This window comes from Scyliorhinus torazame, chromosome 3, assembly GCF_047496885.1.
Source record: "Scyliorhinus torazame isolate Kashiwa2021f chromosome 3, sScyTor2.1, whole genome shotgun sequence".
NCBI lineage: Eukaryota > Metazoa > Chordata > Chondrichthyes > Carcharhiniformes > Scyliorhinidae > Scyliorhinus > Scyliorhinus torazame.
In genome coordinates, this window is record NC_092709.1 from 115,755,228 (window position 1) to 115,781,494 (window position 26,267).

The following is a 26,267-nucleotide window of genomic DNA, read 5'->3' on the forward strand; positions in this document are numbered from 1 at the left end:
AAATAGGCCCCCACGGAACCAGCCCGCCCGCCGATCGGTAGGTCCCGATCGCAGGCCAGGCCATCGTGGATTCCCCCAACCCCCTCCAGGACGGCCCACGCAGACTCACCTTCCAGGTCCGCCGGCGGGACTCGGCCAAGCTTGTCAACCACTTGGTCCATCGGGGCCCGGAGAATCACCGGTGGGGGGGCCAGCACGGCGGGAATCCCGCGGGTGCCCAAGAATCGGCGCCGGAGAATTAGGAAGCCGGCGTCGGGGTGCGATTCGAGCGCCCCCCCTGGGATTCTCCGACCCTGTGCCAGGTCAGAGAATCCTGCCCAATGTGTCTGCAGATATATTTTTAAAAACGTGAAATGAACTCTTCCAGACCCATGCAAGCAGAATCTTTTCAACATATCTTAAGGTGTCACAGGAGGTGAAAATGACTGAAGAATTTTACTGGAGAGAAATGTTCTGGACAATGATTATGACTACCAATATGGAATTAATGTGACAAGTATCTTAGTTAAATGCCATAGTCCATAAAGATTTACACTTTCACACTGCAACCGAAGAGACCCAGAAGTAATTCTTGACGTGTAAGGTGTTCGGGGATTACCATCAGTGCCAGACAATTCTTTCTAATTTTTTTTGCATCAAGCCAATCTTTAGTGGTGCCCACATTTATTCAAAAATGCCTCTGTAATCCTTGAACCATTGGTTTCTGAAAGTACCCTCCAAAATTAAAATACGCCCTTTTTACATTTTCTACCATTTCCCCCCTTCCACTCCTATTTTTCTAACTTAGGAATTTAAGGTTAATTTCATTGTGACCTGCCGCAGATGTCTAGCTAAGCAGCCTCCAGAACCAGTCTGCAGCTCCAATTTCATTAAAACAGCCCTGTTGTGTTGGGAACAGAATAGAGCGGAGCCGGCGCAGTTGCCTCCAGAGCATTAAGACTGTGTCTTAGGGACCCCAGTCCAACGCCGGCATCTCCACATCATTAGGGATACCAGGCTAACAGCTGCTGTTAGTATAGCCATCTTGCTGAATTGTGGAAACACAGATCCAGGGCCTGGTAGAAATGCGATTGCTAACTCACAGGACATGGGATTCTCTGTTCCACCAGCAGCACACCCACGCCTGCAGGTTTCCTGATGGTAGGAGATGGCCACATTGGCCGGCGGCAGAAACGGAGAATCCTGCTGTCGGCGACAGCACGCCGCCAAGGACCAGGCGGCTGGGGAGGTGGAGAATTCACCCCCATTACTCTTGCGTTTCCCTCATAACACTGGAATGTCAACGCTGTTGGGTGGGGGGAGGATTCTCCATTCGGGAGTGCAAATCGGTGAGCAATTCCACATTCCTTGTCATGCAAATTTCTGCATGGCAAGGAGTACGAGAGATTCCCGAGGGAATCCCGCTAACGAGCTGCCATTTGAAGCGGAAGGCCGATGTCAAAGTCCCGCTGCCAGCCCACTGCTTGTTCTCCTTCGAGGAATGTACACATGGTGCCTCCAGGTTGGTGGTACAGCTGTAATATTTAGCACTGCCCCTGTCTGGACTGCTGTCTAGGCAGGGGTCTCTTTTCTGGGGGGGACAAGGTTTCTGTAGGGGGATGCTTTAATCAGGGGGTCCTTATGGGGGTCCCTGTGGTGGGTCCTTTTAGTCAGGGGGTCTCTATGGGGGGTTCATTCAGTTAGAAGGTCTCTGTGGGGGGCTCCTTCAGTTTGGGGGTCTCCCTATTAAGGGGGTCTCTGGAAGAGTCTCCCTATTAAACGAGTCCCTGGGAGAGGGTGTGGGGGATGGTCTGCTAAAGGAGGGGTATACAGATAGTGCATTGTGGGGGGTGGGGGGGGGGAGCGAATGGATTTTGGAGGGAATTCCCTTAAAGAGCTATCCCCTTGGCCCACCGCGAGGTCCACCACGTCAGGGCCACTCTGGTAAATACCGGAAATTATACGCGCCTACGTGATTCCCAGCCCAAAGGACCGGAGAATCACCGAGGGCCGGAGAATAAGGTGCCGGCCCGCTAAATGCATGTAAATGGTTCATTAAGACCCATTTGCATTCATTTACATCCTGACGCTGGGGCAGGGTCATGAACCTCGATCCCGCCGCCAGTGGGAGGGGCAGAGCTTCGCGTTCAGATCGGTACCTGGCACCTGGGAAACGCAGGTTGGCACCACGAGGCGGTTTCCCCTTGTAATAGTTGTGTTATACTGCTTTGGATAACACAAGCTGCTTCCTTGTTGTAGTCTCTACGAAAGGATGCTCCAGACTATGAAATGAGGTCAACGTGTTTATTGAACTATTAACACAGTTCTTAAATGAGTTTGACTCTCTGCTAATCTGCCTCTCTAGTAACTCAGTCTAACTATACCAGCTTGCTCTAAGCCACGTGCTGGGGTGTGATGCTGCTGATCAACCCTGTCTAACTCTCTAGATGTCTGCCTGTGGAAAGAGGCAAAGCCTGTGTGCCCTGTCCTTTTATATGGGTCGTGTAGTGCCCCCTTGTGGTAATGCCACCTCTCGGTGTCCTGATTACCCATTGGTTGTGTCTCGTTCTAATGACCCATTGGTTGTATGTCTGCATGTCATGACATCTCTGGTGTTCCCTCTAGTGGTTACTTAATTGTAGTGTATTTACATTAACCCCTTGTGTGTATACCGTGATGCATATCACTACATCCCCCCTTTTTTCGTGTTACATATTTTCTGTACTTTGTTAAAGAAAATTGTACAAAACAGGTAGATAACTGATGACATGTACAAGTTGTGATGATATTGATGATTATACAATACCAATTAACATTTATGAGTCCAAACTTTAGGAATTGGGACGGTCGAGTGGCTTGCTTGTTTTGTTGTTAAAGTGGTGATGTTGATGCTGTCATTTTCTTGTGAATGCCATCAGTTTCTTGTGAACGCCATCGGTGTTCCTGTGATCATGAGGTGTTCGAATGGTCGATTAACTTCGTTGTCTGATATGGACCCTTTTTTTTTTCTATGCTTGTAGTAGCGATTCTGTATGTCATCTTTCCTGAAAGCTGGTTTGCCTGTTTGTAGTGGAGCAAATGTGAATCGGTGAGATTCGGTGTCATGCCGTGGTATGTCTGCACTCTTGCCATTGTCTTAAGCAGTGCTGTCATATTGTCCTTCATGTGCAGAGTTGTACCATGTCATACTAGTCATTGTTCTATTGTTGTTTTTGTTGTGTTTGTCGTGCTCAATGACCGTTCCGTGTGGATAATTCGAGTCATTCTCAAAGTTACTTGTGTCAGTGTCCTTTGTGGTATCTGATGCTTCATTGAGCGTTTCTTCTTGAGGATTGTGAGAATGACCTGATGTGGCATTGATCTTGGTGACATCACTCCTTTTTGGTTGATGTGATACCTCTTTGATTCCTTGGTGCTCCTTTTCTGGAGTCATTTCTGGTTCACTTGAATCATCTTTGGTTTCTTGATGCTCCTCGTCTGGAGTAAAAATCTTCAAGATATCATTTTCTTGTGGATAGGCTCGAGTGGATGAGGTTTTAATTGACGTGGTCTCACTGGACTCACGAGTATTTTCACTTTGATTGTCGAGTGCCTCTGTACATACGAGCTGAGATCTGTCCGTCTCGCTGTGATGTTGAATATCTTGTATGGGAATAGTGATGCCTTCGTCACTTGTCTCACATACGGTGGCTGGACCTTCAGTGTCTTCTTGTTGGTTTAATGAGCTGGGTAGACTTTCATCGTCTGGTTCTGGTGGTTCAAATAATCTGGGTAGCCTGTCATAGTCTTTTTTGTTGTTCACGTGAGCGTGGTAGACTTGCATCGTCTGCTGCTGGTTGCTCAGATAAGGTGGATAGACCTTCATGGTCTTGTTCATGCATGGACTGTGCAATGGAGTCTTGAGTTGCTTCCATTGTGGAGTCTGTCAACGAGCTCGCTGTGGAGGCTTGTATCGCTCTCTCTGTGGAGTATGGCATCGTTCCCGGTGCGGAGTCGTGCAAAGGTCTCGCTGTGGAGTCTTTCATCGCTTTCTGTGTGGAGTCGGGACTCTCTGTGATGCGTGCACCACTCTTCGTGTGGAGTCGGGGACTCTTTGTGGTGCATGGACCATTGATTTGGCATCAGGCCGCTCTCTGTGGGCTTTGTCTTCTTGGGTATTTGACAGGTTGTCTGGACATCGCTCGGTGTCCTGATTACCCATTGGTTGTGTCCTGTTCTAATGACCCATTGGTTGTATGTCTGCATGTCATGACGTCTCAGGTGTTCCCTCTAGTGGTTACGTAGATGTAGTGTATTTACCTTAACCGCTTATGTATATACAGTGATGCATATCGCTCCAGTAATTGGCAGCAATAAAATAATGTCTTATGGTTCTTCCTTTGAGCTTGAGATTAGAGTCATACAGGAAATGTCCGCGGATTTCATGTTGACATCATTAATCAGGAAATTATTGGCACTTCCATGCAATGGCAGAGGGCTGAAGCTTTGCCCTGCGATAGAATTGGCAGTATCTCTTCATCTGAAAATTGAGAAGAGGTAAACCTATAGGGCGACTTTTCAGGGCAGAAAACAGAAGCTGGGTCTACTTTTGGAAAGACCATAGTTGGAGTGGAGGGGGCTAGTGGAGGCGGGCCAGTGGAGGTGGGCCAGTGCGGAGGGCCAGTGGAGGTTCGTCAGATGAAGTGTCGGCCTCGTTTAGAATTTTCCCAGCAGTCACCACTAAAGCTGCTTGTTGCCCTGAGGGAGAGAACTGTGGTTTGTGCGAAAGTCTTCTACTGCACCAGAGGGAAGCAAGATGTCACAGGGAGTAAAAGGCCTGACACCCTCATTTCATTGGTGTTGACATGGATCTAATGCTGGAGGCCACGAGCGGGGAGAAAGCTCCTTTCCCGAGGGTGGCAGGAAGAGGCTGCCTCAACTTGCAGCTGGGGCACCTCTCTGTTCCACATTATCTCCCCTCTGCCTCAAACTCCTCTTCCTCATTTAATTCCTGTTCCTTCTTCCCCCTGGATCAGCTATTCTCATCCAGGGCCTCACCATCCTCAATATCCACACATCCCTGAGGGCCATGTTAAGGAGCGTACAGCAGACCACTACAGTAATCAAGACCCTTGTAGGAGTACTCAATAAATTGCAGGATATTGAGAGGGGTTGAGGAAGTGAGAGACCTTTGGGTGCATGTCCACAGTCCTTAAAGTGGCAGGACAGCTGGACAAGGTGGCCAAGAAAGGATATGGATGCGTTCCTTTATTGGGTGAGGTATTGAATACAAAAGCAGGATATAATGATGGATAAAACGTGTGTACAGTCCTGCTCACCACATTACAGGAAGGATATATCTGCACTGAAGAAAGTACAGAGGAGATTTACAAGAGTGCTATAAAATTGCAGCTATGGGAAGAGATTGGATAGGCTCGGGTTGTTTTCCTTAGAACAGAGGAGGCTAAGTGGTGACCGAGTGAAGAGTTAAAATTATGAGGGGCCTAGATCGGGTAGACAGCAAAGACTTGTTTCCACTAGCTGAGGGGCCAATTACCAGGGGGTAATAGAGGGGCACATGAAGAACCGTTTCACCCAGAGGATGGTGGGCTTCTGAATTTGCTGTCTATGTTGGTTGAGGCTGAAAATATTAACTCAGTTAAAAGGGCCGGGATTCTCCAAAATCCCGGCCAAATGTTGACGCCGACGTAAACACCGAAGTGTTGGCCCAGCGATTCAGTGGGCCACAAGGGTCAGCACAGCAGCGGAGTGCCGCGTGCTGCTCCGGCGCTGATACGTGGCCCTGCACTGTTGTCACGGGTCCGCGCATGCGCGTAGTGGCCGTTTCTGCGCCGGCGCATGCCTGTCGTGGCCCTTTCCACACCGGCATCGCACAACATGGCGTAGCGACACAGCGGACCCGCGCGGAAGGAGGTAGGCCCCCTCCAGATCGCGTGCACACGCTGATCGGTAGCCCCCGATCGCGGGCCTGGCTGTTGGACAGGCCCCCGCCCCCGGAGTCTGATCACCCCGCCCCCACCAGGACGGCCACCGCGGCCGCGGGATTGAACTCCCACCCAGTGGTATCAGGTTGGAACCACACTGGCGGAACCCGGCGGGAATTCGGCTGGTCGACCGCGGAGAATCGCCACAGGGCCTCTCTCAACGGCCCCCGACCCGCGCCGCATCAACCGCACGTATGCGCACGACTGCTGCCGATTCTCCGGTCGCTGGAGAATCACGCCCCGCCGTTGGAGCGGCATGGCGGGAATTTCCAGCGTCACCGCCAATTCTCCGACCCGGCATGGGCTCGGGTATCTGCATCTGAAGTGCTGTAACCTGGAAGGCAATGGACCAGCTGGTGGAAAATGGGCATTAAAATGAGCAGCTAGTTTCTTTTTTCGCTTTTTTGGTTGGTGCAGACACACTAAACTGAATGGCCTCTTTCTACATTGTAACTTTTCTATGGTTGTAAGCAATACTCAAGGCCATCGTAATTTTGACAACCATTGCTAGGACATGGGGTGGGATTCTGTGCTAAACCAGCCCCACCTTTGGCGACGGGAGAGCCGTGACTATCTACTGGAGAGTCACAATCTCCTGAAGTACCAGGGGCGGATTCTCCGTTGCCCATCGCCGATATCGATTCCGATTCCGACGCACTGGTTTGCGAGTCTCCGCCCCCTCCGAAATAGCATCATGGTGACCTGTGCCACGCGCAGTCGCAATGCCGTAGGCGCCTCATCGGCAGACCCACTCGCGATGCTGCGCCCCCGATGGGCCGAGTTCCGAATGGTGCGGGACACGTGTCCTCACACAAATTCCAAACCCGGTGTGGCGGCTGCGGACTGTGTCCGGCGTCACCACAATAGGCCAGGTTCTGTGTCTGTCGCTAACCGGGGGGCTTCAGCGAGATCTGGGAGGACTGGTGGGGGGTGGCCAGGGGGTGGCCAGAGGGTGGGCAGTGGTGTCGCAGTTTGCGGGTCGGGTCAGCACACGGCCGGCGCCATGCTGTACGGCGCGACCTCTGCAGGTCATCTGCCTTGCGCATGCGCGGCCCGGGACCCGGCCATTGACTGGCTGCTTTTGACGCGAGAGGCGGGAGTTTTGGTCAGCGCCGCTGCTAGCCCCTCACCGGTACTGGAATCAGTGAGGGGTACTTGCTGGTTTCTTTTGCGTAGGCCTCCCGTAGTTTCCGGTTCAACCAGCACTTAGCCACCAGAACGGAGAATCCCACCCCAGGTCTTATTTATCCCCAGGTAGCTCCAGCTTTGGTGGTAAACTGTGAGTTGAGGGTTTGGCCTTCATTGCCTTTCTGCCCCTCGTTCCTTTCGCATGCCTTTCTGATGCCTGGGGTTCTTTCCTTCCTATGTATGATGTTGCACATCTCCACTGGGTTCAAAATCTGATAGCTGTGTCCTCGTTGCCAGCTGGGGCCTTCCTTCCGGTTAGCTCACTGCCCAATTATCCTTGGCAGTTGTGTCCCCCACCACATTAGAAACCTTGGTGCTGACTGTCCGCTCTCCCTGCCATCTATACAGTGCCAAGGGCACCCTCTTATCAAGTGTCCAGTCCCCCTTTGCCCTGCTGACCCTCTTACAGGTTGTACTCTGGAGCAGCCATAGTTGGCAGTCTGCTACTTACCTGCCTCCATTCAGCTGATCTGTTTTCGGAGGCTCGGATAATCTCGGGTTTCCACTTCTTGAAAATTTAAACTTCACCCCTTGATAACCTCTTATGAGCTTTTAATCAGTTTTAATTGGGAGGAGAGTGAGATTTGCATCTCACTCTCTCCTTGCCCTGGCGATTATTGTCACTGCTGGAATCTGTCTTGAAATGGACTGGTGCCAATATTTTCAGGATCCTCCCGTTTCCATTCCCGTAGATTCAGCCCGTGGTGTCAAACGTAGGTTGTTCCATGGGCTAGCAGTTGCAGTGATGAGGTGCGCTGTGATACCTGCTGCCTGAGTCTTCTGTGTTCCACCCAGTACTGCTGCTCCTCCATGACCATAATGGCACACGTGGGTACGCCCAAAGGGATGGCGTTTCTCATGGGGCAGGAGGAGTATCACAAGATGAAGCAAGGAAGACTCGGGCAGCATTCACTCCAGAACATCTCATCACTGAAATAAGTACTTGCCCCTGAGAAACCTCACTGCCAGCAGTGAGAAGTGGGGCTCTAAAAATCTTTTGTTGGGTTAAACATGAGAGACCCAAATCCAGAAGTGCATGGCTAAAACATCAACACATTTGCTGTAAAAAGTGTTTCCTCGATGCAAAATCTGCTTTTCAGACTGCGGCCTACTCTGTTTCAGAAACCTTTTCAGGATCAACTCTTCAAAACTTCAAATCAAATGTTCTTCTTTTCAACCGCAGTGAATTCAGCAAAAGAGCAATTAACTTGTTTAAGTTAGACAGATGTTATTTATTAGTATGGAAACATGAAGACTGAGGTATTTTAAATCAAACTAAAAGCATAAAAATGTGTGTGAAATTAGCCATGTTTCACCTGATACTGACAACTGCTGCACATCATGAATCTCAATCTGTTGCCCAGATTAAGATTGCAAAACCAGGAGACTGAGCAGCTGCAGTACGTTCTGATTGTCAGACTGATTCAAGAAGTGTGAGTGAACTTGGAGGATGTGTTTTAGTGGTGGACATTAGGAGAATACTGCTTCTGCCAATGTTACTACCGGAAAAAATTACCTGCACCATTTAGATTGTTAATGCACGAGAATTGGTGACAAGGGGCGGCACCAGAGATTCGGCGGGGGCGGGAATCGCGACGCGCGGTTGGCGAGCCCCCCCCCCCCCCCCCCCCCCCGGCGATTCTCCGGCCCGGATGGGCCGAAGTCCCGCTGCTGGAATGCCTGTCCCGCCGGCGTGGATTAAACCACCTCTCTTACCGGCGGGAGAACGCGGCGCGGGCGGGCTCCGGGGTCCTGGGGGGGGGGGGGCGCGGGACGATCTGGCCCCGGGGGTTGCCCCCACGGTGGCCTGTCCTGCGATCGGGGCCCACCGTTCCGCGGGCGGGCCTGTGCCGTGGGGGCACTCTTTTCCTTCCGTCTTTGCCATGGTCTCTACCATGGCGGAGGCAGAAGAGACCCCCTCCACTGCGCATGCGCAGGGATGCCGTGAGCGGCCGCTGACGCTGCCGCGCACGCGCCACCCGGCAATGTCATTTCCAGCCAGCTGTCGGGGCGGAAATCAGTCCGGCGCGTGCCTAGCCCCTCAAGGTTAGGGCTCGGCCGCTCAAGGTGCGGAGGATTCCGCACCTTTGGGGCGGCGCGATGCCGGACTGATTTGCGCCGTTTTTGGCGCCGATTACGGAGAATCTCGCCCCAGATTCTCCATGTTGAATCCTTGCTGGGATATTGGCCTGAATTTTAACATTCAGCTGTGCCAGCAGTGGGTGGGAGGAACCCAAGATAGTAAAACAGGCCTATCAGTGTCTTTTTATAACACAGCCACTGCCTTAATATATGAATTCTGGGGGGGCGATTCTCCGAGCCCCGCGCCGGGCCGGAGAATCGCCGCAACCGCTCCCCGACGGCAACGAGCGATTCTCCGAGGTGTGGAGAATCGGCGGCATTTGCGCAGGCGCGTTTGGCACGGCACCGGCCGTGGGCTGCTGGAATCGGCTGGGCCGCCGATTCTCCGGCCCGGATGGGCCGAGCGGCCCGGATGGGCCGAGCGGCCGCGCCAATATGACAGAGGCCCGCCGGCGCCGTTCACCCCTGGTCGCTGCCGGCGGGAACTCTGCGGGAGCGGTCGGGGAGCGGCCTGTTGGCGGGGGGGGGGTTGGCGGTCCAATGGGGTCTGGCCCGCGATCGGGGTCCATCGATCGGCGGGCCGCCTCTCCCCCCCCCCCCCGGGGTCTACTGTCTGGCGCGGCCGGCCCCTGAACACCGACCCCATGTTGATTCGGGGCCAGCGCGCTAAAGAAGTCCCCCGCGCATGCACAGGTTGGCGTGTTTGAATTTACACTCTAAACTTGCAAGTTGAAGCAGTCAATGTGAGGAGGAGGGCAAAAGAAGTGTTGACATGGCGGGTAGAAGGTTAAGGGGTTCAGCAACACCTCCTGGGAGTTGATGCTTGGGGCTATGAAGACTCAGTGGAAGGTATTGTTCCCCAGAACAGGAAGGAAAAGCAAACTGGGGACACTAAAATGTGTGGTTGAAAATGTTTCAAGACATCTGCAATCGGAGCATGGTGCCAGGAAGCAGTTCAATGACCTAAGCCGATGGTGAATGTGAGGGCAATGGAACACTCACCTACACCCTTCCAACCACCTCACTCTGCCTTCTCAAGTCTACTCCAGTACGTCGAGGGAATCGAGTGATACGGACCCCGGAAATGCAGAAGATTTTAGTTTAGACGGGCAGCATGGTCGGCGCAGGCTTGGAGGGCCGAAGGGCCTGTTCCTGTGCTGTACTTTTCTTTGTTCTTTGTTCTTTGTACATCGCACCTTTTGCTCCAACTTACCTTGCTGGTGCAAGTTCATTCATTGTTCTCTGTTTATTCACTTCCTCATGTCACGATCAGACTGTCCTGAATCTGACACTCACCCGCAACCTTATGCAATGTCATGCGTCTCCCTCATAATCACCCTTGACAAATACACTCCATTCATCTGTTGATCATGCTATAAGACTCACTCGTAGGTCACCTCTTTTAAATATCGGACAACCGCATGGCACATAACACTTGTTCAGGTTTTCAACGATGAATGAAAGCTCATCAGGTGCATAATGATAATTTGAGCAATTCTTACCTTCACAGTAGGCATCCATGCTTTTGTCTTCCACAGGCCCTTCACACATTACAATACCCCAGAGGAGAACACTCCATCTTAATGGGACACACACAGTACTCAGTGAGACCGTACACCATCTCAGACAGCACAAAGACAGGTAGTTGTGTTTACACCTGGGCACTTTCACTTCATATATGAACAGTGCACCAGATACTGGGGTGATTCAGTGGACAAATATTGAAGTCCGCTTTTGGGCCCCCCCATTCAACCCCCGCTCACCCCACCACTCCAATGGGCAAGGCCCGCGGGGCCCAAACCCTGGCAGTACCAAGGTTTCCGGGTGCCAGCAAAAATGCAAGAGTACTACCCTGCCCTGTCCCTGACCACGTACGGTCTCTAATGGCCTGCGAGAGCCCCGGAGGTGCCGTTACATCTGGTCCACGTTTGTGTACACTAGTCCTCAACGGGCACGCCTGTGAGACCTAATGATTCATTAAAATATGCAGATCTGGATCTTGCCCGGCGAGGGCGAGATCCAGATCCTGCTAGGCGCAACATGGTCACTGAAACACGCACAGAGATAGGGAAGCATTGGCGAGTCTGCATCAGAGCCCACAGGATGCGCCAAGCTCTGCCCAGCTGGTTGCACATTCTGAACCTCGTGGATTGTCAGTTAAGTGGGTAGTTCAGAAGCAATAACAAAGAATGTGCGATGTACTGGCAGGCGTTTCAGCTGCACCATTTACAGCTCCATAACAACTGGAGGAGTCAGCCTCAAGCATGACTGGCATCAGGTCACAGATCTTTGCAATGGTGGCCCAGATTTCCATGGAGTCAGGACGTCTCAAAAATCGTTTAAAATGGTGGAGGGTCGACTTCCGGTGACGGCGGGCGGGAGGCAGCCGCGCGTTGGAGGGCTCCCATTCAGGAACGGCATTGACGGGGAGTAACGCCCGGTCCTAGGGCCAGCGACGGCAGTAAAAGTCGGGAGACAGCGCACAAAGAAGAAGGATGTCACAAAACACCAAAAAAACGGCTGGGAAAAAAGCAGCTGAAAGTCCGTTGGGGAGTGGAAAGGTCACCGCGGGGTCAACAAAGAAAATGGAGGCTGGAGCACCAGGGGAGGCCGCAGTGCTTACGGCTGAAGAAATAACTAAGGTGATGGCTGCGGAATTCAAAAGCAGATTGCGAAATGCATGGAGACGGTGAGGAAGGAGATGAGGGAGGTTTTGAGTGCGCTGGTGGAGGAGGCGGTTTCCCCGGTGATGACGGCAATGGCGAGCGCAGTGGCGGAGGTGCGAGAGCAAGGGGAGGCGCTGAAGGAAGTGGAGGAGACGTTATTGCAGCACGGTGATCAACTTGCCTCGATGGGGAAGGAGATGCGGAAGGTGATGGACACTAACAAGGATCTGCGAGGAAAAATGGAAGATCTGGAAAACAGATCCAGGCGACAGAATTTGAGGATCGTGGGGCTGCCCGAAGGAGTTGAAGGACCGAAGCCGACTGAGTATTTTGCCGGGATGCTGGCAAAACTATTGGGGTGGGGGAGGATCCCTCCCGATATGAACTGGATCGGGCTCATCGGTCGTGGAAGCCTGTACCAAAGGCGAGTGAGCCGCCAAGGGCAGTGACTCTGTGCTTCCGTCGGTACAGTGTGAAGGAGAAGGTCCTGAGCTGGGCCAAGCAGAAGCGGGTGGTGCAGTGGGCTGGAGCCCACTGGTGTATACCAGGACTTTACGGTGGAGCTGGCAAGGAGGTGGGCTGCCTTCAATCGGGTAAAGAGGGCACTGTACATTAGCAAGGTGCAGTGTGGCATTGTATATCCAGCGAAGGTGAGGGTGACTTATAAGCTCAGGGACTGTGTAGATTAAGGGTGACTACGGGTAATCCCTGATTCCTTTTTGTCATTTGTTTATGTAAACATGCGGGTTGAGGTTTGGGGGTTGGTGGGCGGATGGGATCGTTGTTATTATGGGGACTGACATTTCTTGCTGATTATTGTTTATTGTTGATGGATGTAAATGTGGGAGAAAATGTGAAAAAGGAGAATTTTTTTAAAAAATTTAAATGGTGGACGGTCTAAGGTTTCTCCTCTGTCACTCACCCAACTCTGTGGCACCCCTCAAACTTCAGGTGTGGTGAGGCTGACTCCATCCCATCCCCCAGAATGAAAATAACGAGCCACTGGAAAGGAAACCAGTCTGCTGGGTTGGGAAGATTCTCAACACGACTTTCCTGCCACACCAAGAAAATTCAATCTGATGTCTTCATCTAGGGAATGATTGATCAGTTGCAAGGAGCATTAAATTAGCACAATACCCTGGGCTAGTATGCAGTCAATTCCAGCCTCACTTGACCCGGAGTCACAACACAATTGAAAATAACAAATAATTCTTAGAAAATACTTGTGGTCTATGACTGCCCAATTTCTACAGTCACTAGGTTTTTAAATTTAAACACAATTAATTTTTATTTATAACAATGATTAAATATGCAGCAAATACAACTGGTTAATTATTATCTAATTCATAGCCCCTCTTTAACTCACCCCTCCCTCTACACACACATAAGACAAACAAAAACAAGAGGGGAGAGAGGGGTGTAAAACAATAATGAAAGTAAAGGGTAGGAGTCTTTGTTTCAGATGGATACCTTCCAGCACACCTTTCTTCAATTTAGGCCTTCAGTTGGAGGTTTTTGTTTTCTGTCTGTAATGGTTTTCACTGTAGATTCATCCAGGTCTCAAGAACGTTTCTGCAGGTTCAGAAATTAGCAGTAAGCATAATTTCCGGAGAAAGAGACAGAGAGAGAGAGAGTCAGACACTCACAGCTGCTCCTCTCAGTGTCCAGATCCGACTGTCCTTTTCTTGGTTTTCCGAAAACCATCCCACTCGGGTAGGACCCATTCACCGCCTGTCGCTGGGCAGAATATGGCCTTTTGCCAATTCATTGGCCACCAGACAACCAATAGAATGCCTCTGATCTCTCGAGTGCCAAAAATGTCTGAGTTTTTCTGTTCAGAATCTAAACCTCCATAATACATTGTACCATTTTGCAACTTTGAGTTCCTGACTTCCTCTGCTTGACTTAAAGGTATATGCCCATTAAACATCCATGGATCAAAATGATAATCACAAAATAAAAGAAATGGAAATAAGGGAACCAAAAGGAAGAACCCTTACAGGAGGCATTCAACAATACCTTAAATTGGATGAAGGAAACAGCATGGTAGCACAGTGGTTAGCACAGTTGCCTCAAGGCTCCAGGGTCCCAGTTTCGATTCCTGGCTTGGGTCACTGTCTGTGCTGAGTCTGCACGTTCTCCCCGTGTCTGCGTGGGTTTCCTCCGGGTGTTCCAGTTTCCACCCACAGTCCAAAGATAAGCAGGTTAGGTGGATTGGCCATGATAAATTGCCCTAAGTGTCCAAAAAAGGTTAGATGGGGTTACGGGGATAGGGTGGAGTCATGGGCTTAAGTGGGGTACTCTTTCCAAGCCCCGGTGTAGACTCGCTGGGCTGAATGGCCTCCTTCTGTACTGTAGATTCTATGACTCTATACCCTGGCCAGTCATGGCCCCACTGATTTACAGAACAGTGTTCTCCAGTAGTCTACTAGTAAGGAAATGAACGTGGGCCATGGGAGGTGAAAGGGTCACCAGTCTTGCTTATTCTTGGTTTCTGCCCAGCCAATGGACTTTCCCATTGTGAGTTTGAAGACATGAATTAATGCTGAGCAATGGAGGTTGTGAACAGCAGGCTTTGTTGTTTTCAAGACTGCTCTCCCTTGAGTTGTGGAGGGGTTGAGAAGTGGGAGGGGTTTCTGTTGTTCTTAGATGGGTCAATTGATGAGATCTAACTCCCCTGACTTTGTTGTGCATTGCCTGCCTCACCTTTAACCTTGTCTTTCCTCCTCAGCATTATCTGAAGAAGATTATGCACTGTGTCTTGTTCCTCCTGCAATTCTAAACCTCACTGTGTGCAGTGTTGTACAGAGTTATGTCTGTCTCTATTGTGGGCTATATTAAGCATTAAGAATGTAGACTTTTGATTTCAGTTTGAGATAAATTGGGAGTTTTATAAACATTCAGCTATAGAATGTGGACATTGCTGGCTAGGCCAGCATTTATTTCCCATCCCTATTCGCCCTTCAGAAGATGGTGGTGAGCTGCCTTCTTAAATCAGATCCAGGACACTATGCCTTGGGGGGTTGGGGCCAGGGGAGGGCAGAGGGCAATTGGGGGAGGTGGGTGCAGGCTGGACAACAGTGCAGAATAATGTGACAGAGACTTCACATTTCTCGGGTGTACCAGTGTTGCCGCACCCCTCCCCCCACCCACCCCCGTGCCCTGTCAGTTATCATGTATCTGTTTAGCCCTCCATGCTCACCCGTTACGTCTAAGTGTGTCCCAAGGATGCACATTAGAGGTGGAGGGCGCCTTCTACTTACCGCGCGCTCTGTGGTCTTTGATGCCCCTCCCGTGCCACCCTGTTCTGCCCGCTGACCCCGAAAAGTGCCATTGTCAAGAGGGGGTGGACTTGGGAGAGCTGGTGACCGTCGTCGTCTCTCTGCAGGGAAGCTGTAGCACTCTCTCCTTCCAATCGGTGCCATAGGGCCCTTGGGACAGAGGGGTGGCTGCAGTGAGCACCAGAGGCCCCTGCATCATGTGGTCTGCCAACTCTGGCAGCTCCCCATTGTCTGTACAATGAAGTCGATGGCCATGCTCTGCAGTGCCTCACCAATGTCCACTTGTGTCTGTGTCCCATTCCTCAGCGCCTGGGACATGCTCTGGAGCACCTTGGCAATTACCACCTGAGATTGGGACACTGTCCTCAGTGCCTGGGACATGCTCTGGAGCACCTTGGCAATTACCACCTGAGATTGGGACACTGTCCTCAGCGACTGGGACATGCACTGGAGCACCACGGCAATGCCCACCTGAGACTAAGACACTGTCCTCCGCGATTGGGGCCTAGGATCATTGGATTTACAGTGCAGAAGGAAGCCATTCAGCCCATCAAGTCTGCATCAGCCCTTGGAAAGAGCACCCTAGGTGCACACCCAGGGTCTACTGGTTGGTACCAGATTGTACTGGGGCACATCGCTGTATTGTGCTGGGGGAGAGGAGTGTTGTGGTGCCAAACACAAAGGTGGGGGGGGGTAGCTGGGAGTGGCAGACGGGACTATTGCCCAGGGGTCGATGCCACCTCACCCTTGCAGCCTGTTGGAGGTTGTTTAGCTTCTTGCGACACTGGGTGTCGGTCGTCCTTGTGACACTCCCTGCACTGATGGCCGCTGCCACTGCCTGTTAGGCCGCACTGGCTGTACGGTGGCTCGCCCTCCGACCACGTCAAAGGAACAGGATATCCCATCTGGACTCCACCGTGTCCAACAGGCTGGCCACTTTGGCATCTCAGAATAATGGAGTGGGCCTGCGCGGTGTCATGTCTGCGTGCTGTCTGAGGTGTGCTCTTCAGGATCGATTTAAATGCAGGTCCCCCTCATTAACAGGGAACTGCCGGATGCAGTCCAGGTAAATGGGCTGGTGGAACAGTCATTTCCAATGTGAAGCCCATGGGGCATCATTATTGGCCCTAATTGGCGTTAGATTGTGGTGGCAGTCTCGCCTTGTCGGACTTTGGGAGGCAGCCTCTAATTCCCACTCGCTACTGAGAAACCTTTTTGTTAAATGGTGCCCTTGGCTTCCAAAGTACCGCTGTCTTCCTTATTTTCTACTATTAGCCTACTCTACTCAACAGGTATGATTGAGGCGAGTTATCCAAATTTTTTCCAAAACCCTGTGGTACCCTGCTTGACAACCTTGTGGTGAGGGACGGGTGCAATAATCTCTTCTCTATTAAAAGGTTTCAAGCCACCTTGCACTAATCTCGAGGTACTCTTCATCTTACTCAGTGCTTCCAACACACAATGACTTCTACTTAGCCAAGGATACAGGAACTGCCAGGTGTAAGGAGTGTCCAGGCCCATTGGCCTTGTAAAAGGTGGGCAACAAATCTGCTCTTGTAGCGCTGAGTGAGAAATCCTACTGTGAATGACTGCATTCCTTCAAAGCTATCTTACAATATTGCTGTAAATGCTGCTGCCATTCTCTTTTACTTAGATTTTAGTTCTCCTTCAGCATCTTCAATTGTCTCTATAATCCACCTTGATGCTGTACATTAATAGTTGAATATTATGCTGAGAGATCTCTACCATAGAGTTATGACTTTCTGAAGTCACTTTGGTGTCAGTTTTCCTGTGCACCATTTGGGCAGGGACGAGGTGGAATAGATTGTAGAGTTGGTCCAGTTTTCATTCTGTTGATTTTGATGGATTCCTATCCAGGCAGTGAATATAAAAATTTACCACTTAGTTTTAAGATCATCATGAATTTATGTTGACCAATTCTATGGATCAAGTCGGTATTGTGTATTTGCTATAGCGAGCATTGTACAATTACGGATACTCGCTTTATTTTTTATTTTTAATCCTAGGCATGTGCCCATAAGACCAGCCTCTTTCATTTGGGTAAATGGGTATAATTGACCAAAATTTTAAATAGTCTCTCGCGAGCCTCTCCGTCAAAGAAGGAAATGAGTGAACAATGTACTTTAATGATGGGGTGGCACGGTGGCGAGGACCCAGGTTCGATCCCAGCTCCGGGTCACTGTCCGTGTGGAGTTTGCACATTCTCCCCGTGTCTGCGTGGGTATCAAAAATGTGCAGGGTAAGTTGATTGGCCACGTTAAATTTCCCCTTATTTTGGGAAAAAAAAAAGAATTGGGTACTCTAAATTAAAAAAATAAGCTTTAATGCTGCCTGTCCCTCTACACACCTCAATCCCGCTAAGGTCACTGCCATTAGGTGGCGATAGTGAGTTGTCCTCTCTTGATAAAATTGATAACTGGCAGATTGAAGAACTATCTGAAGAACTCACTTGGTTGTAAGACAGCCACTGCGGGAAAAAAACTAGAATACTCATATTGATTATAAATCACTCACTGTCTCAATTAAGTGTATAACATAGGCTGGTCTTTGGGATGGTTGCCAACATCTGACCACAAGGTTCTCAAGTGGTTTATGTTTTTTTTAGTTATGTCTCATTGAATCTTTCTCCTCTCAGGATCTGCCACTGTGAAGGAGATGATGATAGCCCCCTCATCACGCCTTGCCGTTGCACAGGGACATTACGCTTCGTGCACCAGGCCTGCCTGCACCAGTGGATCAAAAGCTCGGACACACGATGCTGTGAACTCTGTAAATACGACTTCATAATGGAGACAAAACTCAAACCGCTGCGTAAGGTACACTCTCCAGAAGTCATACACCAGGCATTTTCTTTGTAAAATTGAAAAGCTGACCAAAAGATTTGTATCTAATATCTGATTTTATTGCAGTTCATATACAATCACATAGCCCAGTCCAGGCAACCCAACTTAAAATATCTTCTGACTCTTTATAAAGGATATTTCATATCTGTGTTTTACAAATAGCTTTCCTTAAATAATTCATACAATGTAAGTAGATTTAAACACCTACGAGGAACTGGTTGAATTTAATCCTGCTCAGTTTGAATTAACACAATGTTGCAGTATCATCGGGTATTTGTTCAAAAGGGGCTGTTCTTCACCTTCTGCCAACTGATGTGATATTTTCATCTGAAACTACATGATTCTTTACAGATTCACCTGAATTCACCATGAACAAGCAGGCAGTGACTCACTTGATTAATAGCCAGATCATATCGCGAAGGCTAGTCTGTAACTTAATCTGTCTATGCTTTGGCTGATTAGAAATTATTAGCCCAAGGCAACTGAAGTAACCCTGTGCAATATAATAGTTCAACATCCTGTGCATCTTGTATTTATGAGTAAGGAACCCAATTTAATTAGTAACCAAACGGTGGATGAATATTTATCAATTCCTGATCACAACATGATTGAATTAAATGTAGCGTTTGAAAGGGAAAAGCATGTTTCAGATATTAGACTTTTAGACTTGGGTAAGACTGGCTTTAACAGGATGAGGCAGAGATTGTCCACGGTAAACTGGGGAGATCTGTTAATGGGTCAAGTGACTGAAGATCAGTGGAGAGTATTTAAAGAAACATTCAACGAGACTTAGAGCAAATATATACTCCTGAGAGGAAAAGGCTGAACTTCATAAAAAAAAGCCATGGACAACTAAAGAGGTTAGGAACAGCATAGAACTAAAAGAAAGGGCTTACCAAAATGCAAGACAAAGCACAGAACTGGACGAATGGGATAGGTACAAAGACCAGCAAAGTGTTACAAAGCAGCTTATAATGAGCTACTAAAAGGGATTATGAAAGAAAACTTGCAAGGGACATCAAAATCAATAAGAACAAATGTTATAATTATATAAAGGGAAAGCAGGTGGTAAAGAGTAATGTAGGCCCACTAAAAGCTGACAATGGAGATATTGTCAGTGATAATGGGGAAATGACAAACGTGTTGAACTTTGTCTCAGTATTTACAGTTGAAAAGGAGGGTAACTTGCCTGAAGTCCTGAAAAAAAATTAGTCGATAAAATTTTTTTTCACTATTTTGGGACATTTCCCCTTTAAGTGGGCATGGTCCAGGGCCTTGTGACGTAGAGTGTAGGAATGGATTGCACATGCGCAGGTCGCTTTTCCTTTACTGGGCGCTCTTTGCGCAACTGCGCAAAACACTGTTTTGCCGGTTCGCGTCTTCTGGGGAACTGCGCATGTGCGGCCCCTTGCGCAAGATGGCTGCCAATCAAAACTGCCGTTTGCCTCTGCTGCAAGCCTACCTTTGCCTCGTGGTGAGTATAGGCTCCAGTTTTACCGAATTTTTTTTTTTTTTTTGTGTTTACCTTTTGTGTTCAAATTTGTCCAGGACTGTCTGGAAGTCTCTCTTGTCCTGCCCTTTGGAGTACTTGAAGGAGTTGAAGATTTCTGTTGCACTTTCACCCGCAATGGTGCGTAGAAGATCTATCTTCTCAGCATCGGCCATGCCATCTAGGTTGGATGCTACCATGTAGATCTCAAATCTCTGCTTGAATGCATGCCAGTTGGCACTGAGATTGCCATGGTACCGGAGCTGCTGAGGAACCGGAATCTCGATCATCTTGCCTGGGTGCTGTTGCTGGTAGTCACGGATCTTGCTGAGTTGAACCTTTTTGGATGCAACAGGCACTACTGGTACCATGATGTGTTATGTACTCTGGGATAACACAGGCTGCAACTCGATGCAGCTTTGACCAAAGGATGCTCCAGACTTTGAAGTAAGTTCAATGTGATTTATTGAACCATGAGTTTGACTCTCCTGCTAATCTTGCTATAGTAACTCAGTCTAACTAACCAGTCTGCTCTAAGCCACGTGGTGGGTTTGATGCTTCTGATCTGCCCCTGTCCTTCTCTCTAAGTGTCGTCTGTGGAAAGAGAAAGAGCATGTGTGCCCTGTGCTTTTATATATGGGTTTTGTAATGCCCCCTTGTGGTAGTGTCACCTCTGGGTGTCTTGACTGCCCATTGGTCGTGTCCAATTCAATGGGCGGGATTCTCCGACCCCCCGTCTGCTGCCGAATTCTCCGGCGCTGGGGATTTGGCGGGGGCGGGAATCGTGCCGCGCCATTCGGCACCGCTGGCAGCGGCTCCCCTGCCGATTCTTCGGCCCGCGATGGGCCGAGTGGCCACCCGTTTTCGGCCAGTCCTGCTGCCGTATATTACACCAGGTATTTGCCAGCGGGACCTGGCTGCGCGGATGGCCTTAAGAGCCCTCGGGGGGGGGGGGGGGGGGCGCGGGGGGATCTGGCCCCAGGAGGTGCCCCCAGGGTGGCCTGGCCCACGATCGGGGCCCACCGGTCCGCGGGCGGGCCTGTGCCGTGGGGGCACTCTATTCTTCCGTGTCGGCCGCTGTGGTCCTCCGTAATGGCCGACACGAAGATGAACTCCCCCTGCGCATGTGCTGGGATGACGCCATGCTCCCGCGCATGCGCCAACTTGCGCCAGCCGGCGGAGGCCCTTCGGCGCCGGTTGGCGTGGCGCCAAGCCCCTTCCCCGCCGGCCTGCGCGGCGCAAACCACTCCGGCGCCGGCCTAGCCCCTGAAGGTGCTGAAGATTCCGCACCTTTGGGGCGGCCTGACGCCAGAGTGGCTCACGCCAGTCCTCGGCGCCGGAGTTGCCCTCCCCGCCGATTCCCGCAGAAACCCGCACTATGTGTTCATTAGCTGTATGTCTGCATGTTATGGCGTCTCTGGTGCTCCCTCTAGTGTTTACTTAGTTATAGTGTATTTACATTAACCCCTTGTGTATTTACAGTGATGCATATCACCACACCCGCAAGTGAGGGCACCCTGCTACAGGGTCCCTGGGGACCCCCCTCTTCAGGTTGCCCCAAGTCCCTTTACAGCATCCCCAACCTCCCGGAGGCCCCTTCTTACCTGCCCTACACAGCCCTTCAACCACCCGTCCATTCTTATTTCATGGGCATCGTCCTCCTTGGGCCTTAGCAGTGCCACCCGGGCATCCTTGCACTGCCACTCTGGCATCCGGTCAGTGCTGCTAGCTTGCCACTGTCACCCGGGTAACTTAGCAGTGCCAGGTTGGCAGTTCCAAGATGCCAGCTGGGCAGTACCAAGGTGCCTGCGTTCCAGTGGGAAGGCCAGGGAGCCACCCAGTACTGACCATAACCACCCAGGGGTCTCCGTTGGTCTTGCAGACCCCCCCTCCGGGTGCTGTCCCGCCTGGTCCACATTGTTGTGGACCAGTGTTGATCGACGCCCGGCTGCAGCCTCCCTGGGGAGACCAGTGAATCAAGGGAGGCCGGTAGTTCCTGGGTAGGTAGGCTTTAAGTAGGTTTGTGACCTACTTTAGCGAATGCCATTTGGTCTGCCCCTTTTGGGCAGAGTTCCAATTCCGACGCCTCGTGGGACTTGGATGAATCCCGTGAATCGTAGAGGCTGCTGGGAAGTCCGCAGGAGACTTCACCCGCATTCTCCGGACGGTGCTGTGCTCTCACTTGAGCGAGAATCGTGCCCATGCAGTCCAAAAGGCAGGAAGTAATGGTAAACCTTTATCAATCACTGGTTAGACCCCAGCTGAGTATTGCAGCCAATGCTGGGTACTTTAATAAGGATGTAAAAGGCTTTGGAGACAATGGGCTGGATTCTCCAAGATTAGTCCGTCCCGATGTTGCTGTTAAGAAGGACGGAGAATTTGGCCGCGCTGTTCATTGGTTGCGGGATTCTCTACTCCAGTTGCTTGTCAATAAGATTTCCCATTGTAATCACCCCACACCACCGGGAAACCGGCTGGTGGGGATGCACTGCCGGCAGGGACCAGAGAATGGCCGGAGAATCCCACCCAAATTAGTGGAGATTGGCTAGAACAGTACGAAGGATGGGGGTTTCAGCTAAGTGGAACGATGTGAGAAACTGGAATTGTTCTGCTCAAAGCAGAGAGGTTAAAGCGAGATTTCATAAAATCGTGAAAAGTTTTGAAATTTAAGTTAGAAGAAGTTGTTCCAGTGGCAGAAGTATCGATAACCAGAAGATTTACAATAATTGGCAAAAGAACAAAGAGAGATAAGGCGAAAATGTTGTGAGTTGTTACGAAAGCACTGCCTGAGAGAGTGATGGAAGTTGATTCGATAGTAACTTCAGTAGGGAATTGGATTAATCTTGGAAAGGGAAAATTGTATGGTTTTGGGGAAAGGCAGCTGAATGAGTTGAATTGAAAAGCTGTACCAAAAATCCCGAATATGGACAATGTGCTGAATGTTCTCATTCTGTGCCACATCCACCTATGATTCCGAGCCCCCATCTGTTTCAATACATTGCTGACTTTGAACTGCAAATATGAAGTAACAATGCAAGGGCCCTTTTAATAACACGTTTTATGTTGCTGCAATGCCACTCAACATTGGAACAGTTTAAACTGAGAAATTTCATTCCTTCTTGTAGTAAATTGTTGCTGGAGATTTTTTTTTCTTTCTTACTTTTATTGCCCTTGACCCAATCGATTGACTGATTGATTGATGTTTATTGTCAGACGTACTGCAGTATTTTTCTGCGGCCGAGAGAACATACACAGTACATACATAGTAGACAAAAGAATAATCGACAGAGAACATTGACAAATGGTCCATCGACAAATGTGATTGGTTACAGTGCGGAACAAGGGCCAAACAAAGCAAATACATGAGCAAGAGCAGCATAGGGCGTTGTGAATAGTGTTCTTACAGGGAACAGATCAGTCCGAGGGAGAGTCGTTGAGGAGTATAGTAGCTGTGAGGAAGAAGCTGTTCCTATGTCTGGATGTGTGGGTCTTCGGACTTCTGTATCTTCTGCCTGATGGAAGGGTTTGGAAGAGGGCAATGCCTGGGTGGGAGGGGTCTCTGACAATGCTGTCTGCCTTCCTGAGGCAGAGGGAGGTGTAGATAGAATCAATCAATCTTTCTTTTCCTCGTCATTTCTCTTCCAGTATCACTTTTGACTCCAATTCACCCAAATTTCTTCTCCGTGCCTGAGTTTCTTACTCCAACCTTAATTCTCACAGGCTAAGGAGATAGATTGTTAGTCTTGTCATTCACTCAGTTCCCAGAAGACACGTTGACCTCTGTGCGCCATTACCAGCCCGCACTTCCAGTAATTGGTAGCTCAAAGATAATTGCAACTGAAAGGTGAGGAGCATATTGAATGCCTCGTGCCAGCAAATTCTTGACCAGCTCTGACAAAAAAAAAAATCAATGCCCTGAAACATAACTTTGCTATTCTCTACACTAAAATCGCCTGACTTGCCGAGGATATCCAGCATTTACTGAATGATTTTCTTTGGTTTCTCGGACTCTTTTTCACAATTGGTTTTGGCAATTATTATTAAAGGGGAACATTTGCTCCTTTATATTTACTGGGATTCATCTCAGAAGCTTTTGCTAATAATTTTCCCAAGGATTCTCTGACCTCCTGCTGTAATGGAAAAGACCAGCTGAAATATCCCAAAGATAATAAATAATAAATAATCTTTATTGTCACAAGTAGGCTTACATTAACATTGCAATGAAGTTACTGTGAAAAGCCCCTCGTCGCCACATTCCTGCGCCTGTTCGGGTACAGGGAGGGAGAATTCAGAATTCTCAGCTGGTATGGGAATTGAACATACGTTGCTGGCCTTGTTCTGCCAGCTGTCTAGCCTACTGAGCTAAACCAGCCCCATACAGCACAAATAACTATTTACACCATTTCTCTAGAGTAGAGGATAGAGTAGAAAACCATTAGAGATTATGCACCACTATTTTTGATTCTTGCCTTGTGACAATCTCACAAAGCAAATATATTACAAAGAAACTCAATTATTCTGGCGACACAGTGGCACAATGGTTAGCACTGCTACCCCACAGCGCAAGGGACATGGATTCGATTTTGGCCTTGGTTGGAGTTTGCACATTCTCCCCATGTCTGCGTGGGTTTCCTCCGGGTGTCCTGGTTCCCTCCCACAAACAAAGATGTGCAGGTTACGTGAGTCGTGTTAAGTACACTGGTCCAACACTGGCTGCAACTGGATGCAGCTTAGATCAGAAAGATACTCCAGACCTTGAAGTTAGTTCAATCAGGTTTATTGAACTAATAGCACAGTTAGCACAGTTCTCTGTGAGTTCGACTCTCTGCTAACTTAAGTGTGGTTACTCTGTCTGACTGAACCAGACTAGCTCTTAGCCACGTGGTGGAGGTGTGAGATTGTAACAACATCCTTGACTGACTCTCTAGATGTTCATCAGTGGAAAGAGGCGGAGTGTGTGTGCCTCGTGACTTTTATAGTCAGATCCCACCCCTGAGTTTCCTGCCTGCTTATTGGTCATGTCCTGTTCTCTGTGTCCATTAGCTGCTTGTCTGTATATCATTATGTGTGTGTCTGCATATCATGATATCTTCCCTTTTTTTAATGTTTGGATGACATATGTGAAGCATTTACAAGAATAGACCAATATTAACATATATACATGCAGTGGATGTGAACATATGTACATGTGAAAACAGCTGTCTAATGCGAGAACATAGCAAACAGAACAAATGTTCATAAGTCCAGTCTCTGTGGCTTGTGTCTGATCCTGGTCGACCGCCGGAGAGGTGGTGGTGGGGACGACAGCGCCTTGATGGGTGGGATTGAAGCCTGACTGGTGGCCTCGTGAGTCGAGGTATCAGGAGGTGGCAAAACAACAGAAGGAAACGGAGAAGAATGTGGTTGCGGGCAGGCATTTTGCGCAGTGCCCGTCTGTTTCATCGCACAACAGAACCATCAGTCAGACGCACAAGATGCGAGCGGGGGGCAGCCTGTCGAACAACGACAGCTGGAGCTGACCAGCCTCCATCAGAGATCTTGACCCGAACAGTGTCGGACGGGGATAACACGGGCAAATCGGTGGCATGAGCATCATAGCCCTGCTTTTGCCGGTCTCGGAATTGCTGCACCTTCTGCAGCACCGGGAGGTGATACAGGTTGGGCACGTGTATTGCTGGAAGTGTCGTTCGCAGGTCCCTGTTCATCAGGAGTTGAGCCGGCGACATGCCAGTCGACAGTGGGGTCGCCCTGTATGCATGCAAACAAAGAACAAAGAAAGGTACAGCACAGGAACAGGCCCTTCGGCCCTCCAAGCCCGTGCCGACCATGCTGCCCGACTAAACTAAAATCTTCTACACTTCCTGGGTCCGTATCCCTCTATTCCCATCCTATTCATGTATTTGTCAAGATGCCCCTTAAATGTCACTATCGTCCCTGCTTCCACCACCTCCTCCGGCAGCGGGTTTTAGGCACCCACTACCCTCTGCGTAAAAGACTTTCCTCGTACATCTACTCTAAACCTTGCCCCTCTCACCTTAAACCTATGCCCCCTAGTAATTAACCCCTCTACCCCAGGGAAAAGCCTCTGACTATCCACTCTGTCTATGCCCCTCATAATTTTGTAGACCTCTATCAGGTCGCCCCTCAACCTCCGTCGTTCCAGTGAGAACAAACCAAGTTTATTCAACCGCTCCTCATAGCTAATGCCCTCCATACCAGGCAACATCCTGGTAAATCTCTTCTGCACCCTCTCTAAAGCCTCCACATCCTTCTGGTAGTGTGGCGACCAGAATTGAACACTATACTCCAAGTGTGACCAAACTAAGGTTCTATACAGCTGCAACATGACTTGCCAATTCTTATACTCAATGCCCTGGCTAATGAAGGAAAGCATGCCGTATGCCTTCTTGACTACCTTCTCCACCTGTGTTGCCCCTTTCAGTGACCTGTACACCTAGATCTCTCTGACTTTCAATACTCTTGAGGGTTCTACCATTCACTGTATATTCCCTACCTGCATTAGACCTTCCAAAATGCATTACATCACATTTGTCCGGATTAAACTCCATCTGCCATCTCTCCGTCCAAGTCTCCAAACAATCTAAATCCTGCTGTATCCTCTGACAGTCCTCATCGCTATCCGCAATTCCACCAACCTTTGTGTCATCTGCAAACTTACTAATCAGACCAGTTACATTTTCCTCCAAATCAATTATATATACTACGAACAGCAA

The 26,267-nt window shown here is 49.6% G+C and overlaps 1 protein-coding gene across 4 annotated transcripts in view; it reads left to right on the top strand.

The window, feature by feature from the left end:
• Positions 1-26,267, top strand: part of LOC140408653 (E3 ubiquitin-protein ligase MARCHF1-like) — a 1,031,995-nt gene that overhangs the window by 794,803 nt on the left and 210,925 nt on the right. For all 4 annotated transcript variants that reach the window (XM_072496141.1, XM_072496142.1, XM_072496144.1 and 1 more), the window contains one exon: positions 17,837-18,017. In XM_072496141.1, coding sequence (XP_072352242.1) covers positions 17,837-18,017 — 181 coding nt within the window. The remainder of the gene's footprint in view (positions 1-17,836; positions 18,018-26,267) is intronic.